The 17,818-nt window shown below is 43.3% G+C and overlaps 1 protein-coding gene across 2 annotated transcripts in view; it reads right to left on the reverse strand.

Moving 5' to 3' along the window:
- Positions 1-454: 454 nt before the first annotated feature.
- Zmpste24 (zinc metallopeptidase STE24) overlaps positions 455-17,818 on the reverse strand; it is a 33,138-nt gene continuing 15,774 nt past the window's right edge. The window contains exons 5-9 of one of the 2 annotated variants that reach the window (XM_017593398.3): positions 17,183-17,324; positions 12,117-12,301; positions 7,325-7,429; positions 5,435-5,578; positions 455-2,402 (exon numbers count right to left, since the gene is read on the reverse strand). In XM_017593398.3, the coding sequence (XP_017448887.1) occupies positions 2,178-2,402; positions 5,435-5,578; positions 7,325-7,429; positions 12,117-12,301; positions 17,183-17,324 (801 nt within the window). In that variant the 3' untranslated portion in view covers positions 455-2,177. The remainder of the gene's footprint in view (positions 2,403-5,434; positions 5,579-7,324; positions 7,430-12,116; positions 12,302-17,182; positions 17,325-17,818) is intronic. The other variant, NM_001107974.1, reaches the window with a different exon arrangement.

Here is a 17,818-nt window from a genome sequence, read left to right on the forward strand (position 1 = left end):
AGCCAGAAAGAAAAGCTACCAGGAGCGGGGACACTGTACCTTACTTACTGTTAACTGACACTGAGGATCAGAGGTGAGCTCGGACTCCAGCAGGCAGTTATCTGCTCATTGGTATAGGCAGTCGTGGGCTTCAGAATACACAGGGGTATCGCTCAATTGACCTGGATGACAGAGGAGCCAGAGGGCAGCCAGGACAATAAAAAGCAAGCCCAAGACGATATGAGGTTGTAGCAGTGGAGAAGGAGTAATTCCAAATGTTGCTCCTGAGGGATCTCCACAAAGAACTGGTGAAGCACGTGCTGGAGAGGCAGGAGGCAGCCATGAGTGGTGCTGATGGTGACCCCACTAGGCTCAGGGCTGTTCACAAGTCCGTAGATGGCACTGTTTCTGTAGGTGATCAACACATGTGGGTAATGTATGACGCACAAATCACATCAAACCCAACACCAGGACGTAAATCTGCATTGGCAATTTTTAATGTCTCACTTGTGCAGAACTGAAATGTGTTTTTAAAGGCACAGAAGGAAGGAAAGGCAGTTGTCTGAGCATGAAGTCACGGGAAAGGGTGCTGGAGAGAAACCGTGGGCTGCTCTGCGTAGCTGTAGGAAATGAACAATGCGGTGCCGAATGAGAGCTGGCGCTACTGTGGTCCAAGTGCAGGCATCGCTCACACGTCAGTCGGCAGAGCGCAGATACCACAGTGCACAGTCGATCACTGTGGAGTGAATGCCCAGGAGGTGCTCGATGCCAGTGACCAGGAGCTGCAGGCGCAGTGTGGTCCTCATTCAGGACGTGGACAGACATTCGAAGCAGTCAAGCACATACCTTTTCCTACCAGAAATCACTTTCTCTGCAAGTAAACAACTGTCTGCCTACCGAGAATTATAATTTTAAAAAATGGAGTTGGGTCTAATTATAATTTGTGAATAAAAAAATTACAAAAATAAAAGCAGAGACTTCTGTCCTTGAAAAAAGAGATAGAAAACTAGATTTTCCTGTAATAAGAAAATCATGAATATTTCACCTTTATGTCTTTTCAAACGTCATCTCTTCTTTTTTTTATATTCTGCCATAATTCACATTGGGAGATGTATACACTATGGCAACTTCTGTGGAGTAAAAGGATGTACTATTATTTACTGGGAAAAAATGAATGAGGAAAGGCTAGATTGTTCCTGATAAGGCTGGTGGAAGGAGGATGAAAACTGTGACTGACTGCTACTCCCCTCCTTTGAGACAGCATCTCAGAGTCCTGGCTGGCCTGGAACTCGCTCTGTAGGGCAGGCTTGGCCTCAGCTCACAGGTCCACCTGCCTCTGCCTCAACCGCTGAGATTAAATGTAGGTGTTGCCAGCCTGGTTTAAAATGAAGACCTTCTTCAAAGCAAACCCAAACTCAGTGATTTAAAAGGTTTCTAATTTCAAGCACTATTAACAATTCCTAAGCTGTATGTGGTGGCTCACACCTGCAATCCCAACATTAGGAAGACTGAGGCAGGAGGCATGGGTTCTAGGCCACCTTGTGCTAAAGAATGAGTTTGGGGCCAGCAAGGACTAGAGTGAGACCTTATGTCAATTAAAAAAAAAAAAAAGAAGGAAGAGAGGAAGGAGGGAAGGGATTCCTGATTTGTGGCAAGAAAGGGAACAGTATAGCATGCCTAACAACTCATTTCAGTAGCATTAGCCTTACTAATTTTTACTCTTCTTTCTTATTTAAAACACTGATTGGCCGGTTAAATCATAACAGCGTGACGGTAAAAGCGAAGCCTGTGTAGGCACAAGCACAGTGATCTGGGACCACTTTTTGTTTCTGCCCCGCAGAAAGTGCTTGGAGGCGGTGTTTCCACCTTTAAACGTACGACCTAAAAACCCTCTACGCAGATTCCACATAGTGCAGAAATCAAACAAGTTGTGCATTTCCTTAAATCATTTACAAATTGATGGCAAATCAGATGCTAGATAAAACTATGCTTTAAAAATATTAAGCCTCAAAATTTTATCCAGTGTTTTAAGAAATGGATTATTAAAATCATTTTTGAAATGAGATAGTAAATGTATTTAAATCTGGACCTTTATGTACGTAATCATTTTTCTTAAAAAATTAAAAACATCAAGAGCTGGAACATGCTGCCAGGACAGAAATAACCAGAAGTGTGTCCAGTCATGGGGCCTGAGCGGCTCAGTCTCGTTTTGCATTTTTCAGAGCCTGAAGCCTCTCCAGAAGCGGAGGGTGAGAATAGTGCCATGTTGAGAACAGCCAGTCAGAGACTGGGAAGCCCAGGTTATCTTTGTTTAGCTTGATCAAAGCAGAATATAAGTCTTTAGCCTTCCCAAGTTTCTTGGCAAAAGCGTCGGCTTGAAATTCAAATCTGCGGCTCAGGACTGTTAGGCAGAAAGACAGAACCTGCAGAAGGAAATGGAAGGGTTAGCTGCCTGGTCCCTTTGTCATCACTGAAGTCTTCATGAGCCAGGCTGTGGAGGGAGGCTGGTCAGGACATGAGAAAGGCAAGCCAAATCCAGGAGACAATGACTTAGGGACTCACGGTGGGGGACCATGTCCAACTTAGCTTTCCTCGCCCAAGCACACAGACCAGAAACAGGTACAGAGCTTATCAAAAAGGAGCCTCTGAGATCTGCCATGTGCCCGGAGTTTCTCGTGCTCCTCAGTAACCTCTCCCTTCTGCTGTACAGGTCAGGAGGGTGTTGTTCAGAGGACTGGACAGTCTTCTGGAGGCCCCAGGGCTGGAGGCTGGTGGTGAACACGGGTGACTCTGAAGCCATGCTCGCCACCGTCTCAGTCAGACCTGGCTTACTTTCTGTCTCTGACGGGCTTTGTTTGGTTTTCTGAGACTGGGTTTCATATAACCCGGGCCGGCCTCAAACTCCTCATCCTTTGCCCCCACATTCCACGTGCTAACTAGGACCATAGGAATCCACTGCCTCGTCTGGAGTTCTTTCTCAAATATTCATTTATTTTGTATTTGTATTCTGCCTGGTGCCCAAAGAAGTCTTATTACCATACAGTGAGACCCTGTCTCAAGGAAGGAAAGAAGGGGAAGAGAGAAAGGAAACTCCTACCCCAACCTTCATTCACTGGCTCTAATAACCTTATCTTAATGTTCGGTTTTTAGAACCATAAAAACAACCTTCCCAAACAAATATACAATCGCTCATTGTCGCCCTTGTGCGACAATGTGTGCCTCTTCTAAGTGCCCTAGTCAACTAGTCTTTGATTTTTGCTATAATGCATAAATAAAGTATAAGCTAAACGAGTTACCATTTGTTTGGTTATAAGTTTCCGATATTGTTTAAAGGTTTATTTCTAATATGTGTATGCATGCAGTGTGGATATGGGTTACACAAGTACGGGTGCCGACACACTGGATTCCAGAGCTGCAGTTACAGGCAGTGCCCGATGTGTGTTCTAGGGACTGGACTCCACGGCCTCTGGAAGAACAGCACTGACTCTGAAACACTGAGCTAGCTCTCCAGTTGTTTTTGAAAGGGCAATCCTAGGACAGCAGCTCTCCTATTAGGCTCCTTAAACTCTGACACTGCTTACAAGACATCCAGGCTAAAATAACCAGTGCCACTGAGATAGATCTCCCAGGCAACCCAAAGCTTAATAATCAGTTGTTACTACCTCTGCGGACTATCACATTCCAAACCACTCCATATTTATTCCAGTATTTGTAAAGTGAATTCTACTACTGACTAAGGAGACAAAACAAAAAAATCTCTGAGTAGCCAAAGCATACAGCAAGTATGAACATCACCCTCCCATCGCCCTCCCACCCCTCAGCCGAGTGCTCTCTTCCTGCTTCAGTAGCTCTCCTCTCCTTCAGCTGGAGCTCCCCCTTCCCTGTGGGATAGGGGGCCCGACTTCCTAGGCAAAGGCAGCAAGTTAAAGAAAACTAGTCATGGACCACTGGGGAAGCCACAGTGATATTATTAGCCCCAAGAGGTAAGGAAAACATTAGTTAAATAAACAAAACTTAAAATGCAGGGTGGGTGCTCAAGGATCATTTACTGTGTATGTGCAGTGACCTCACCGCAGATGAGATCTGACTAAAGCATTTTGTATCACGTTTTGTTTTTTAAATTGTTGTTGTTGAGGATGTTGTTTTGAGACAGGGTTTCTCTACATGGCCTGGCCTGTCTTGGAACTCACTCTGTAGACCAGGATGGCCTCAAACTCAGAGACCCACTTGCCTCCCAAGTGCTGGGATTAAAGGGTACTCTACTCCCAGCCCTGTATCATGTTTAAGCAGCAAACTGCATAATGCATTTTATAAATATGTCATCAAAAGTTAAAAAGTTTAATGTTTAGGGGCTGGAGACACGGATGATTGTATGTGCTGCTCTTCCAGGGGACCAGGTTGGATTCCCAGCAGCCGTGTCAGGTGGCTCACAGCTGCCTATACCTCCAGCTTTAGGAGAATTCACCAACTCGAGTCTCCACCGGCACCTGCATTCATATGCACACGCCACACGCAAACATCATACACGTAGTTTAAGATAATAAAAATAAATCTTAAAACCAAAAAACAATAGTTAAATGTGTATAATTTAGAAATAATGAATACAAGTTCTCTGTTAGCTTTAGCTCCGTGGACAACACTTTACAGCTACTTCTCTTACAACGTTTACTCTGTAGCAGTGGTTCTCAACCTGTGGATCGTGGCCCCTTTGGGGATCAAAGCACCCTTCCGCAGAAGTCTCATATCGGATATTCTGCATGTCAGGTACTTATAATTCATAACAGTAGCAAAATTACAGTCACGCAGTAGCAACAAAGTAACTTTATGGCGGGGCCACCACACGTAAAGGAACAGTATTAAAGGGCCGCAGCATTAGGAAGCTTGAGAGCCATTTCTCCAGAACCTGTCTCAAGGATGACTGGAGGTTCCTCAAGGCCACCAATACTGTTTCTTGGCTTCATCTGGAAGCCTTGGCAAGTGCCATGAGATTCTGCTCTGACATAGTCTCAATAGCACATCTTGTCACACGTGCAGGGGCTGCTCCTGAGCGGCTCCTAACCCTAGTAGGTTTGGTTTAGCAGGTCCTGCAGGGAATGCTGAAATTCCTGTGAACAATCCGAGGAACACTGGCACCTACTCAGTTAATTTGTCTTGACCTTTCACACACACATTTTCATGCCCACACTGGTGACCCCATGGCTGAGGACATTCAGCTCTGAGGTACATACAATGACATTTTTATTGCTAAGCTCCAATTCTCTATTTTAATCTCCTAATAGTGTTATGAGCACTTAATTAGACTCAGGTTTCTCTGCTACTTTTATACTGTCCAATCTCAGTGAGGAATTAGAAGATTGTAGAGCTTTATTGATTTATTTTTACACTACCCTAAAGAATCTAGATTTGAAACAGGCAAAAAGCATGTTATATGGTAGTTTTCAAAAGCATACATTACCTCATTGTAAGGTGAGAAAATAAACTGAAAGATGATCAAAAGTCCGATCAGAGTGGGTTGGCTGTCATAAAAACCAAAGGCGGCAAAAAGTTCCCTTCGACCAATTAATACAGCAAACAAGAAAAAACACAGGAAAGAATTCATCTAGAAAAGATGAACAACACTGTATGTTACCATGATGCTAGGCAAGCATGCGGTGCATTTTCTTGAGTAATGATTGACATAAGAGGCCCAGTTCACTGTGGATATTGCCGCCCCTGGATTGTACAAGAAAGTAGGCTAAGCAAACCATGAGGAGCAAACCAGTAAGCAATGTTCCTCTATGCATTAGAGGTTCTCAACTTACTGTTGCAATCCTTTAATATACTTACTTCCTCATGTTGTGCTGACCCCCAACCATATAATTTTGTTGTTGCTACTTCATAACTATAGTTTTGCTACTGTTATAAGTTGTAATGTCAATATCTGATATGCAGGATATCTGATATGTGACCCCCAGAGGTGTCAAGATCCACAGATTGAGATCCATTAAGCTGAGCAGTGGTGGCATACATCTTTAATCCCAGCGCTCAAGAGGCAAAGGCCAATGGACCTGAGTTTGAGGCCAGCCTGGTCTACAAAGTGGGTTAAAATGTCTACTTTTTTATACTTATAATTTGCTTACTTTTGTGTGCGTGTCTGTGTGTTTTGCAGCAGCGTGTAGGCCACAGCAAGCATGTGGGGGTCAGAAGGACAACCTGCGGGGGTCAGTTCTTGCCTTCTACCAGGTGGGTCCCAGGAATCAATCCAATATTGTCAGGCTTGGTGGCCAGCGCCTTTGTATGCTGAACAATCTCGCCGACTTTAGAAAGCATTTTAAGGGGTTGGGGATTTAGCTCAGTGGTAGAGCGCTTGCCTAGGAAGAACAAGGAACAAGGCCCTGGGTTCGGTCCCCAGCTCCGAAAAAAAAGAACCAAAAAAAAAAAAAGAAAGCATTTTAATATACAACTTATCTAGTTTTGCTCCTTTGGCTTTCTCAGCTCATGTATCTGAGCCAGGGGAGTGACAGCAATGATGGAACAGCATGAACACTAACATGTACTCAACACGGTCCCAGGACATGCCAAACTCGGCAGGACTGCTCACCTAAGTCCTAACAGCACTATGCTTTGTTATTCAATGAAGAAGGGAGGCAGAGAGAAATTAAGGAATTGCCTCAGATCACTCAGGGAACCAAAGAGAAGTCAGGTAGCTTGGCCTCAAAGCTGTGATCCTCCTGCCTCAGCTTCCTGAATGCTGTATTATAAGCCTGTAACATCATTCCTGGTTTGAGGTCTGTCTTGAGCCATTACTATATAATATCTCGGGCCTGTTATACTTTTTTTTTTTTTTTTGGGTTCTTTTTTTCGGAGCTGGGGACCGAACCCAGGGCCTTGCGCTTCCTAGGTAAGCGCTCTACCACTGAGCTAAATCCCCAGCCCCTGTTATACTTTTTTTATTTACTTACTAAGCTTTTCTTTTTAAGAGCAATCTCGCTATGTAGCTCGGTTTGGCCTGGAAATTGCTATATAGCTCAGAACAGCCTTCAGCTTCTAAGACTTTTTACTTGTCTTGTCTATGTATATGTGTGAGCACAACAACACATGCCATGGTGCAAGTGTGGAGGTCAGAGGACAGCCTAAGGGAGTTGGTTCTTTCCTTCCATCATGTAAGTCCTGGGGGTCGAACTTAGGCTTGGCAGCAAGCATCTTCAACTCTTCGGCCATCTTCCCAGCCCTATCAACCCGAGGCCTTTCTGCCGGGGTCTCCTGAGCTCTTAAGACTACAGGTGGAAGACCAGGCCAGTCTGAACTACATGAGACCTTGTTTCAAACCAAACAAAACAAAATATAACTGCCATGCCAAACTTACCTGACTAATAATGATATTTTTTACTGTGTGTCCCAACTTCCAGTGCCCCAGTTCATGGCCAAGTACAGCTAGTACCTCCTCATTTTTACATCCTTGTTTCTTATTCTGAATCAAAAAAAAAAAAAAAAAAAAAAAAAGGAAAACTCGTTAACCTTTAATTTATTTATATTTAGCCTTGACCCATCTAGTTAAACAACTGGACTTTAGTATAAATCTTTATCAATAAGGTAAGGGCTAAACAAGTCGTAATGAAACCACTTGGCAGCCACACCCTAAACCCATTAGAAACCTCATCCTCAAAGTTTGTTCGGACATAGAAACTGCTCATGATCAAGTGACAGTTATGCATACATTCATTGGAGACGCTGATAGGAAGCCCAGCACGGTGGGTGTCAGGAGCAGTCACTTGTGTGTGACAAGTGACATCATAAGTGACATCATATCAATGGCTTGACTATTCTAATTATTTATTAATTGGTTTGTTTGTTTGTTTATTTTGTTTTTTGAGACAGTGTTTCTGTGTTTATCTCTGGCTGTCTTGGAACTCACTAGGCTGGCTTTGAACTCAGAGATCCACCTGCCTCTGCCTTTGGAGTGCAGAGATTAAAGGTGTGAACTACCATGACCTGGCGCTTCACTATCTTTATACGTTTCCTGTTTTGCAAACGTCTACAAACATGCACTTCCCACTCAGGACTCAAAAACATGCCAGTACCAGCTATTTAGACTATAGAGCCTCAGGGGCTGGGGACATAGAGTCTGATGGTGGAGCACTTGCCTAATGTGTACAAGGCTGTGGCTCTAATTCCCAGCACCACAAAAAAGCTAGAGTAATAAAAATGGATTCCAATGATAAGATAATACAAGGAACACAGGAGAAACAGAGAAGATGAAAACAGCAACATGGGGTTCAGGACAGTGGGTGGGTGTGGTGGGGGCAAGAAAGCGGAGGGGCAAATGGTAGCAAATTAAGCAGACACAGCTGAATCACAGGGGAGCAGTGGAGAGGAAACGATTTGCATTGCTGGACTTTCAAAAGGCATGGGGAACACACCAAGCACCTCTAAATCTGGAGAGAAAGAGGAAGTAGCTAGAATAAGACCGGAGAGACAGAGAAACGGTATAGGTGTTTATGCCAAGCCTGACAACACATATGCACACAACAAACGCATAAGATAAATTATGAAACACTGGCTCAACAAATAAAGGTGCCTGCTACCAAGGCTGATGACCTGAGCCTGATCCGCAGGACTCCTACAGTCGGAGAGAATCAGCTCCTAAAAGTGATCCTTTGACTGCCATGTGTGAGCCAAGGCCCATGAGCACCGACTCCCACACACCACACACAAAAATAATAACTAAACTTTTATTTTAAGAGAAGAAACTCAACATTCAAGTAAAATTATCTCTGAAATAAGAGGATGGGAAAAAACAAAACAAAACAAAAACAAAAACAAAAAAATGGAGCAGCCCGGGGAATACAGAAGATGCAAATCTTCACAGGGGCCTGTAGTCTAAACCCCTCAGGTTATTCAGGATCAAGGTCAGTACAGTGGACTGGAGAGATGGCTGCTCTTCTGGAGGACTGGGGTTTAGTTCCCAGCACTCACATGGCAGCTCACAATTGTCTGTAACTACTGTTCCAGGGATCTGACACCCTTACACTGCACACATGCAGGCAAAACACCAGTGTCCATAAAATAACAATAGTTTTTAAAAATTCAAAGGCACTAACCCCTTTACCATACTATTTAATCCTTGCACAGTAATTGTCTCAGCTAGGTATTCATAACAGGTACAGGCACCTTACCAGATCATCCCTTTAAAATGAAATAAATGCTCAAATGACAACCATTATTTCCAGAATGTAAAGGAAGAAGCACAAGAAATTTCATGGGCATTTTAGCTTCAACTCAGAACTCTGAGAAGTGAGCATCTTGAAATCATCATTTCTCAAACACAAGAGATCCTGCACCGTTCTGATTCTGCTCCACACCTATCCAAGGCCATCTGGCACCATCTGGGGCGTATTTTGGTTGTAATATGTGAGTGCAAAAAAGAGGTGTCACTGGACTCAAGTGGAGATAGACCATGGAGGCTGCCAACCATCACAACGGATACTATCCAGGCCATAACGCCGAGGCTGAGAAACGCTGCCAGCCTTTCCAATGCCTGAAGGAACCAGAATTCAGACAGCTTAAGTCACTTGCCCAGAGCTATGTAGCTGCTGAGTGGATAGGGATCTGTGCTCATCTCACATGGGACCACACCAAGGGCATATGCAATCCCGCATGTAAATACTAGGATTTTTTCTTTTTCTCTGAAGATTATCATTATTTCTTGCTACCCCCTCATCCATTTATTCTTATATTTTAAGTTTTACTAGTTAGCATTAGCTGACCTCATCCAGCAATGTTTTTAGACTCTCAGGTCCAATTTAAGACAAGTTTTCTCGGGGTTGGGTAGGGTGGCACAGATCTTCAATACCAGCACTTTAAAGGCAGAGAGAGGTGGATCTCTGAATTTGAGGCCAGCCTCATCTATATAGTGAGTTTCTGGGCACCCAGGGCTATGTATAGAAACTCTGTCTTAAAAACAAACAAATGGGGGTTGGGGATTTAGCTCAGTGGTAGAGCGCTTGCCTAGCAAGCGCAAGGCCCTGGGTTCAGTCCCCAGCTCCGAAAAAAAGAAAAAAGAAAAAAAAAAAAAGAAAAAAAAACCCAAACAAATGAAAACACAGGAAAGTTTTCTTGGGCTGGTAAGACAGCTCTATGGGTAAAGGTCTTTGCCAACAAGTCTGGAGACCAGAGTCTAATCCCTGGAACTCAAAAAAGGTGCAAGTAGAGAACGGGTGCCACAGAACTGTTCTCTGATCTCTAGAAATGTGCTGTGGTGTGTACATATGCACTCACACATGCATCCACACAGGTGTGCATATAGACACAAAATAAAAAGAGAAATGCCTTCTCTTATACTCTCATTATCTTGTATCAAAGTGAAGGATGTTTGTCTGTCCATTCCTCCTTTACATTGTAAGTTTATAAAGATTAGACTTCTTGGGCTGGAGAGATGGCTCAGTGGTTGAGAGCACTGGCTGCTCTTCCAGAGGTCCTGAGATCAATTTCCAGCACCCACACGGTGGCTCACAGCCATCTGTGATGGGATCCGATGCCCTCTTCTAGTGTGTCTGAAGAGAGTGACAGTGTACTCACATACATAAAGTAAATAAATAAATCTAAAAAATATTAGCCTCCTCTTCTAACCCCAGTACTCTCCTGAGTGCTGGGATTAGCGGTGTGAGCCATCGTGACTTGTGCCTTGCAAGCCAGGCAAGCACCTCACCAACAGAGCCACATGCCCACCCTTACTTTTGTGTACTTTTGATAGCCCCGGTACTTTCTTTGTAGCCCACCTCGAATCACTTATCTCTGCTTCCTGGGTACGGGGATTAAATTAAAGGCATGCACCACCTTCCCCTAACTACTTTTGTATTTTTAATGCCAAGCAAAGCAGTTCAGTAGAAAGCGTGTATTTCCTAAGTGTTAAAAACAAATAAAACGGGGCTGGGGATTTAGCTCAGTGGTAGAGCGCTTACCTAGGAAGCGCAAGGCCCTGGGTTCGGTCCCCAGCTCCGAAAAAAAGAACCAAAAAAAAAAAAAAAAACAAATAAAACTGATTCAATTACATAATGTACCCAAGGATCCTCATTGACTGAATGACAGGACCGGGTCTCAACTCTGTCCACTGCCAAAGTAAAGCCAGCAAAGCCTATTAACTGGTACGTCTCAGTTACACTAAAAACTAATGTTCACCTCCTTATTTTGTCTGCAGAAATTCTTTGATCATAAACATAAAAGGAATATGGGCCAATGAGATGGTTCATCGGGTAAAGGTCAGGGGTAAGAGGCCCCCAGACCGGAACACAACTGACTCCATAAAACTCAGCACATAGACAGCACCCCTTGCCAAAAATTGAAAACAAAGGCCTGATCCCTCAAAGCCCACAGTTGTGGGAAGTCTCTAAATGTACCAGCACTGCTCTTTTGCTTTTATAGTTCCACTTCTGACTAACTGTTCTTGCTAACTGAAGCATGTGAACTGAGGTGTGGTTTTTGTGCTTAAAAGTTCAGTCTAAGAAAGGCTCCCTTGGGGCTATGGTGATTACACTGAGTAGTTGCTGGCTGCTAACGAAGACTTCTATTGGCTTAAACCTGTGTCTGAGTAGTCTTCCCTGGTGGGTACCGCACAGCTGTCACCAGTCCTGACTAGCTGAGTATACTCCTCAGGATGGACAGCAGTAGGAGAGAACCAACTCCTCCAAGTTGTCCTTCTGATTTCCATTTTTACCATGACATACGTAAACACACACACACACACACACACACACACACACACACACACACACGAGTACACACACGAGTACACACACGAGTACACACACACGAGTATACACACACGAGTACACACACACACGAGTACACACACATGAGTACACACACACGAGTACACACACACACGAGTACACACACACACACACACACGAGAACACACAAAAAGCTATCACATAATGTTTTTAAAAATAAGATCTTTCAGTTTTAATATGTACATCTTAGGAAAACTTGTAAGGTCATTAGCATGTGGTAATGGTCGTCATTTCTCACAAGTAGCAGAACTTTAAGAGTTGTAGCTTTGTACTTGGTGGTCTCTGTGAAGTCTACTTACAGCATTATGATCTATCAAAGAAACTATGAGTAAACACTAAGTCAGAGGCTCTGAGGAAGAAGGAACTCACTTTCACTTTAGACTTTACTTCTTCACTGTCCCCTTCGCCTTCATTGCGGGGCTCCAGGCCAGGCTCCTCCTGGTTGTCTTTGTTTGGTACAGAGTACTCTTCTAGTAGAGTGTCAAACAAAACTATTCTCTTGTTCTTGAAGAAGCCATAAAAGTAAGCATTGCTGTGGGAGGAGCGCTTAGATCCTATGGAAAACAGTCCAAAGCAGGGAACAGGGTTAAAACACCAGGGGTCCTCTGGAACTAGTGGGAAGGCCATTAGCATTGAAAAGACTGTATTAATATAAATCTTTAGCACCAGAGGGGTGGCTGTCACCTGCTCCACTTATGCTCCCTGGTGTGTAAAATAAGCCAAAATATCCAACAGTGTGAAATGATTAAACCGTGGCAAAGCTATTCTTCACTATACTTTGGTGAGATTTTTCTCTTGCTAAATCCCCTGGGTACATATATAAATATATATATATTTTCTGACTACTTAATCAGAAATATATGAAAAAATATTATATATAAAAATATATATTTATATACATACCCATGCGATTTAGCAAGAGAAAATCTCACCAAAGTATAGTGAAGAATACAAAATGCCACACATACATAAGGTTATCATATTATTAAAAGATGTGCATGTAGACAGACAGGCATAAACCCAGGTCTATGAGAAAAATACCAAAGTAAGGAGATGTGGTTCATGAGGACCCAGAAGTATGAACTTTGTTTGTCTCTGTTCCCAGTTTTCTTTTTTAAAAAAAAGAAGACACCTATTATCAGAAGGAGCTGTTAAGACCAGAAGACAACATGCGTAAACTTTCGAGAGAAGCTGAGAGCTCCTGAACTGTGGTCGATATTACTTTCTATTTTATGTGCTTCTCCAATGCCCAAATGTGCTTCACTGAACGGTGTGAGAATTACAGCAGCCACACGGTGACTCAACCAACTCCAACTCCAGTTCCAATGGATCCAGGGATCCATGCCCGCTTCTGACCTCCGAGAGCATCCAGCACACATGTGGTACACAAACATCTACTTGAACAAAGCATTCATATACATAAAATAAAAATAAATAAATCTAAAAAGTAACACAACCCATAAAAATCTTTTAAAAGAAAACAAACTCACAAGTTGGGATTCCCTCTTTCACCCAACCAAGGCCACCTTAGTTCCTCCTAATCTTCAGACAGACCTTGGTCTGCTTGGACTTCTCCTTCCTGTTCCTGAATTGTGAGCATATGGACAAAGCTTCAAAATCCCCATCTAAGATCTCTGGACTCCCTCTTTAAGCATCTCCGTTAGGACCTCTTTTAGGCAATATGAATATGCCTGCTTCTCCATGTAGTCAGTGCTGTGAACACGAACAAGCCCAGCTCACACTCATTTGTAAGCTGCCACTCAGAGTGTCGATAGGGGATTCCATATGCTCTGTTGCCGTCATGCAGTCCCTTCCCACAGACCTGGGAAGCAGTCCCGTATGTGATACAAAATCAGTTACTGTATGAGGGGTTTCCAACAATGTGCAGCTATAGGAGAAGCCCTGGGATAGAGCTCAACTTCTTTGTATTTTATAGGGAATTTAAAAATTTAATTAATGTGTGGGTGTATGTGTGTGTTGGGGGAGGGGAGGTCAGAGCCCTTGGAGATGCAGATACAGGTGTTTGTGGGACTTCCTATCCACTAGGGAGCTGCTCAGATCAAAACTCGACTCCTCATGATTTCAAGGCAAGCACTCTTAACTGCTGATCCAACTCTCCAGGCTAGATTATTTATTGTTGTGTGTGTGTATACATGCACCATGGCTCATGTGGAGATCAGAGGACAACCTGCAGGAATTGATTCTCTTCCTACCACATAGTTCTCGGTTAGGCACAGTCCTCAGACATGGTGGTGGCAAGTGCCTCTATTCACTGGACCATTATTTTGTTGTTTTATGAGAGTTAGACGTCTTCATGAATGTGTATGAGTGTGTGCATACACATGTGTGAGTGCCTGTAGAGGCCAAAAGAAGGCAAAGGATCCTTGGGGGACCAGAGTTACAGGTGGTTGTGAGCCCCAGTGTGGGTGCTGGGAACCCAACTCTGGGCCTCTGGAAGAGCAGCAAATGTCCTTAGCTGCTGAGCCCTCTCTCCAGCCCCTAGATGCTGATGTCTTTGTGCCTCGTCTCCTGTTCTGAATCTCCTTTCAGAGCTCAGTTAGATCTAATGAGACTACTTCTCATTTGGGAAATTAAAAGCCAGGTATTTGCTTCCTCAGGAACTCCTGGCAATTAGCCCCATGCTCCAGCTTAAGTTGCTGAGATGTAGCCTTGGGAATTCTGAATAGTCAGAGTCACACAAAGAAGCAAAGCAGTCAAGAATTCATTCTGCAACTGCCAGTGGCAGGGATGTTAGGGATGTTTACTAGAAACAACACAAAACAAACACCTCCTCCCAAAACAAACAAAATAAAATACTTACTTAAATTACTTTTCGATTTAGTTATATGTATGTGCGTGCACCATGTGTGTGTCTGGTGCCTACAAAGCCAGAAGAGGGTGACAGATTCCCCAAAGCTAGAGCTGTAGTTGTTAGTCACCACATGGATGTTGGGAATTGGATTTAGGTCCTTTGAAAGAGCAACAAATGCTTTTAACCACTAAATCATCTCTCTAGCTCTGACTAGTTTTTAAAAATGTATTTGTGGGGGCTGGGGATTTAGCTCAGTGGTAGAGCGCTTACCTAGGAAGTGCAAGGCCCCGGGTTCGGTCCCCAGCTCCGAAAAAAAGAACCAAAAAAAAAAAAAAATGTATTTGTATGTTTGTGTGTATAGGTGCATATATGAACACCCATGTATATGTGTACATGTGAAGGCCACAGAACAATCAAGGTGTTATCCTCAAAATGCCATCCACTTCCTTTGAGATAGAGCTTCTTATTAGCTGGAGCTCATCAACTAAGCTAGCTTGGTTGGCCAGTGTGCCCCAAGAGTCTCTAAAATACCACTGGGCACCACTACACAGGCATCTTTACATGGATTCTGGAGATTAAACTCAGGCCCTTAAGCGGGAAGGGCAGCCGTTTATCAATGAGGTGAAGTGTATAAGCCATGAATACAGGATTCTGCAGTGGCAACAATATAACCTTCCATCCACACTGGCTCTACCCTATGATTCTGACCTCATAGCTATCCATCTAACAGTCCATTTGCTAAGGTTGGTAAAGAGCTTTCTGGAGATTTTCTAGTTATCAATAAGAAATTCCTCTGCTTCAATCGCTAGCTCTCGCAGAGCTCTGACTAAGATGGGTGTTTAAAGTTAACTGTGTCGATACAAACACAGACATGAGAACTCTTAGTTCCTTATGAATCCACTCTTCTTCCAACTCTGTTCCCTCTCAACAGGCTGCCATTTATGTCTGTTTGTCCACATCAAATCCAGGCGGCTAGTTATCCTTAATGTCTCTTCCTCGTTTCCCTATATGTAATCTATTAGCAAATGGCATCAACGCTGTTTCTCTTCATCAACTATTGCTCAAGTCTAAAACAAAACAAATAAAACAAACCACCACCACCACAGCCCCACCCCATCTAACCTGCACTACCCAAACAGCCTCCTGGACGCTCTCACTGCTCCCATTCTTGCCTTGCCCTAAAATGCATTCTCCAGGACAGTCTCCTGGCTGTGTGTGGTGGCTCATTTCTGTAATTCCAGCACGAGGGAAGCAGAGGGAGTAAAGTCAAGAGTTCGCGGTCAGCCTCAATTGTAGAGTAATTCTGAGGTCAGCTTTGGCTACTTGTGACTGCCTCAAACATCAACAAAACCCAGCTCTTGCCCCTAACTTACAGAGGCCTGACGGACTGCTATATTCTTGGAGCTGCGCATTCTGGTTACAGCCATCTTTGCTCTCCTTTCACTTTGCTACCACTTCTCATTGGCGGCAGCTTAGTTTGTAGTAGGCACCAGCAAACTACGGCTTCCAATGAAACCAAAGGTGCTGCTTGCTCGCATGTTCTTGCTGGAACACAGCCAGGCTCACATGCTTATGCCCTGTCTGTGGCTGCTTCTGCCATAAAGAACTGAACATCTGAAGGAGACGGTGTGGGCCACAAAGCTCTGAACAGTGAACAGCCTGCTTTTTACAGAGAACCACCATTCAGAGGAAGCACTGTGGAGAGGTAAAGGGAAGAAGTGATTTGTTTAAGATCCCATAGGTAGTAAGCTGCTGAGACAGAATCTTTTCTATTTATTCTAAACAGAAATTCTGACATATACCCAATTGTGATTCTCTTAATTTGACAGGCTTCCATGAAACTTAAATGGTCTTATGAAAACTAATAGGGGATGAGATAGGGGCTTATGGATGGGAAACCAGGAAAAAAAATAACACCTGAAATGTAAAAAAATATATCCAATAAAAAATAAATAAATAAAAAAGAAAGAAAACTAATCGGTGGCTTAACTCTCCAAGGCAAACAGAAAAAGTCTGATAATGTGAGGTGTCTAGGACTCCACAGGTTAGAGTCCTCTGGGACACAGATGTTCTGCTAGGGGAACAAAGCCAGGAACACTGGTTTTGTTTTACAGTCTTTAAACTAGTGCTTATAGCCAACCACTCAAGAGTCCAATTCAATTACCCAAAGGAGCCAGGCAGACAGGAGGGTGAGTTTTGGTCTACTACACAGCCCAGGATGAGATGGCATAATGGCTTTGACCAAAGATTAAGAACAGTACTGAATGGTTAACCAAACAGTTGTAAACAAAAACTGGATTTGGCATCAGGCTACTGGTTTCTATACTAAGAAATGCCATAAGTTCCTATAAATCTTTGTTTCTTTATTTTTATTTCATTTGTAAATCTACAGTACAGGCAATTGGAAGCCACTATGCAGATGTTGTAAAGCCAACCTGGCCCCTCCAGAAGAACACCCATGGGTCTGAACTGCTGAGCCATCTCTCCAGTGCAGATTCTATAAATCTGAAAAGCCAACTGTAAAATTGTATCCTGGTTTTTAGTAACAAACTTTAAACAATAAAGACTGACTGACTTAAGAGCTGAGCACTTAGGTCAGGCTGTCACCTCCAGGTAGCCTTACCTTCAACGACATACACCTTAGTCAGGGGGAAGTCAATACTCTTCGCCATCACTTCGATTTCCTGCTTAAGTTTCCCCTCCGGTAGAGGTGTGAACTTGTCAAACAAAGGGGCAATATAATCAGCATAAATTGTGACAAGAACCTGAGAAATAAGTAACAGGAAAACTGCTTATTAATAAGGACTTAATTTTATAATTATGATCATCCAACAAAAACCTGGGACATTATCTGCTTTGTAAATTAAATCAAAATTCCAGTGTGATAACAGAGCAAGCAAGTCAACTGAATTCTAGAAGATAATGCTACTAACAGTGACTACGAATGCCGGGCCTAATCAGTACCCTTTCTTGGGGATTGCTGGCACTACAAGCCAATCATAATACACACTCTTGTTCATACTGGTTGAAATGGCACTTCTGGAGTACTTTCTTGGTCTTTGCTCTTAATTACAGGTATTTAAAGACAAGTAGCTCATTTTCTGATCTTGATCCCACCAGTGAGAGATATAGCAACACCACACAAGTCAGACGGACATAACCCTCACCCCCAATGGAGCTGAAGAACTGACAGATGGTACTTTCTATGGTCTGTTAACATAGTGCTTGACTGTATGATTGTCTGTGAGAGAAGGCAGTT

This window comes from Rattus norvegicus, chromosome 5 (genome assembly GCF_036323735.1).
Source record: "Rattus norvegicus strain BN/NHsdMcwi chromosome 5, GRCr8, whole genome shotgun sequence".
Taxonomy (NCBI): domain Eukaryota; kingdom Metazoa; phylum Chordata; class Mammalia; order Rodentia; family Muridae; genus Rattus; species Rattus norvegicus.